Here is a 2,562-nt window from a genome sequence, read left to right as displayed (position 1 = left end):
CTCCTCCTCCCCTCTATTCTCCCTCTCCCAGCCTTTCGTCGGGACGTCTCTCCTTTTGTTTCCATGGCATTTTAAGACGATTGAAAGCAGACGACAACGATTTGTTCGTGCACCACTCCATTCTCTGGACACTGACCCTTCTTGCAAGTCGACGTTTGTTTTGTTTTGTTTTGTTTTGTTTTGTTTGGAGCTTGTTGCGCCAGGCCTCCGCCCACCCATGATACCCCTCCTAGCCAACGGTGCCTTGCCCTCGTCGCCCACGTAAACAACACACTGGACGCCGCACTCAACACCCAGCACCCGCTTCGTCGGGTCCTCGATACATCATCCACCCGAACTTGGCACGACGCACCAGCCATCAACAGTCACGATGGCATCCAAATCAAAGTCCCACCCCCTCAATGGGATGCATACCGCCGGCATCTTCTCCGACCTCAGCGCTGATGGACCCCTCATCGGCACCCTTGTCGCTATTGTCGACCGCGCCAAGAACCTGCCCAATCGCAAGACCATTGGAAAGCAGGACCCCTACTGTGCTGCCCGTCTCGGCAAAGAGGCCAAAAAGACGACGACCGATATACGAGGAGGCCAGACGCCCAAGTGGTAAGCTCCGAAGCGGAACTGCCTTGTTGTATGTGATGCTGACCTGACGTAGGGATCAAGAGCTTCGGTTCGCCGTCCACGATTCTCCAGACTACTACCAACTCAAGGTTTCGGTCTTCAACGACGACAAGAAAACAGACTTGATCGGAGAGACCTGGATTGACCTCAGGGACATCATTGTCCAAGGAGGCGGCCAGAACGACCTATGGCACAATCTGACCTGCAAGGGAAAATACGCAGGCGAGGTGCGCATGGAGATTACCTACTACGACACTCGACCCAAGCCAGAGAAGCCCGTGGCAAAAGCAAAGCCAGTCACTTCGGATCCGCAGGACGCCTCCAAGCCCTCGTCAAGGAGCCCCGTCAAGAGACGGCCCCTTCCCTCCGACCCCTTCACCGGCGAGGCCCCCACAGGTGCTGCGTCTCATCCGGAGCCCGTCGCCACTCCACCAAGGGCACTCCCGAGGCAGCCCAGCAGCTACATCCCGAATCAGTCTCCGCTCCAGAATGTGGAATACAACACGCCGCCACCCGCGCCACGCCACCACCAGGGGGACCCCTACGCTGTGTCCCCCCTCCAGTCCCTGCCTCACACGCCAACTTCGGCCGGCCGTTACGAAAGCTACTCCAGCAGGCACGATGACAGAGAGTACAGCCCTCGTCACCAATCCCACCCTTCACAGGACCGACGTGAGTCTCGGGCTCAGCCCAATGGTCGTCGGGAGTCATATGACGTGTTCGCAGCGGAAGACGCCAGGCAGGACTTCCCTGATGATGACGATAGGCCGCCGCCGCCCCCAGTTCACCGCAGCCGACACAACAGCGGCGTCGGTGCCCAGGACGCGATGATCCGTCCAGCATATGAAACCCCGCCCAAAACTACCCCTCTCATGAGGCATGATGTCCTCAAGCATGAGGCTCATCGCCGCTCCGCCCCCTCATACCCTGGCAGGCCCGCCTTCCGCGCTTATGACTCGGCTCCCGCTGCGAACAATCTTCTGCAGAACACTCCTGAGGAGCACTCTCACCACCCATCCCCCCCTCGCCACCACTCGTACGACACGGCATATGAGCCATACCGGTCCATGCAACCTACTGTCGAGGATGCTCCAGAATCTCCTTCTCAATCGGTGGGCAGTGCCCACCAGGTCGTTTCGAGAAGGTCCATGCATGATGACATGGGTTATGACCAAGTGCCATCACCAGCACCTCTGAATCTCAGCGGCAGGGGCAGCGCCGCTAGAGGTCAGCGCGATCCCTCGCCGCAGCCGTTATACTCTCGTCAAGATGACTATGTAGACTATGGACGTCAGCAGCCACTGCCAGTCTCCCCCGTCTCCTCAAGGGAGTATACCCACAGCCCCGGCGACGTCTCCCACCCGTCTCACAGCAGTCAGAGTCAGTACCCTTCGCACAGGAACGAGCTTTCGGGTACGGAAATCCAGGCGTACGACATGCCGTCTGTGCCTCCATCCCTGGTCCCTGGCGTAGACCCCCTTCTGGCCCAGGAGGTCTCGGACCGGATTCACGACGAAAGACGACACGAGAGACGATACACACAGAGCGCTGCAACCCCGCCACGCGGAAGACAGCAATCGCAGCAGCAGATCGAGCCTTCGAATTACGAGTATATGAACTCTCAAAACCCGTACAGCGCGCCATCCTACGATTCTCAATCCATCGTCCCCTACCAAGGTGGCTCGCCAGCGCAACAAGGCCAGGTGGTCAGGGCTAGGAGGTCCGTTTCCCCCATGCCGAACCCCAAACCACACAATCAAACGCAAGTCCGTCAGCCCTGCGCCACCTCCATCGGATGAGCCGGAGGGACGCCGGCTGTCAGGCGTGCCTTTTTGGCCCTGATTCCCTACGACCTTGTTGAACCCGTCTCTTTCTAGCGGAAAGGAGACGCACGCGGACCTTGATGCTAAGATTATCATCCATGATGGACGCGAAATCGAT

At 58.7% G+C, this 2,562-nt stretch overlaps 1 protein-coding gene across 1 annotated transcript in view; it reads left to right on the top strand.

Annotated features, from left to right (window-relative positions):
* Positions 1-370: 370 nt before the first annotated feature.
* VDBG_00497 (conserved hypothetical protein) overlaps positions 371-2,562 on the top strand; it is a gene marked incomplete at both ends in the record, with an annotated part of 3,053 nt that continues 861 nt past the window's right edge. Inside the window, 2 exons of the mRNA XM_003008770.1 lie at positions 371-603; positions 656-2,341. Coding sequence (XP_003008816.1) covers positions 371-603; positions 656-2,341 — 1,919 coding nt within the window. The remainder of the gene's footprint in view (positions 604-655; positions 2,342-2,562) is intronic.

Source organism: Verticillium alfalfae, genomic scaffold (genome assembly GCF_000150825.1).
Source record: "Verticillium alfalfae VaMs.102 supercont1.1 genomic scaffold, whole genome shotgun sequence".
NCBI lineage: Eukaryota > Fungi > Ascomycota > Sordariomycetes > Glomerellales > Plectosphaerellaceae > Verticillium > Verticillium alfalfae.
Note: the sequence above shows the minus strand (reverse complement) of the source record. Positions and strands in the feature narration are given on the sequence as shown.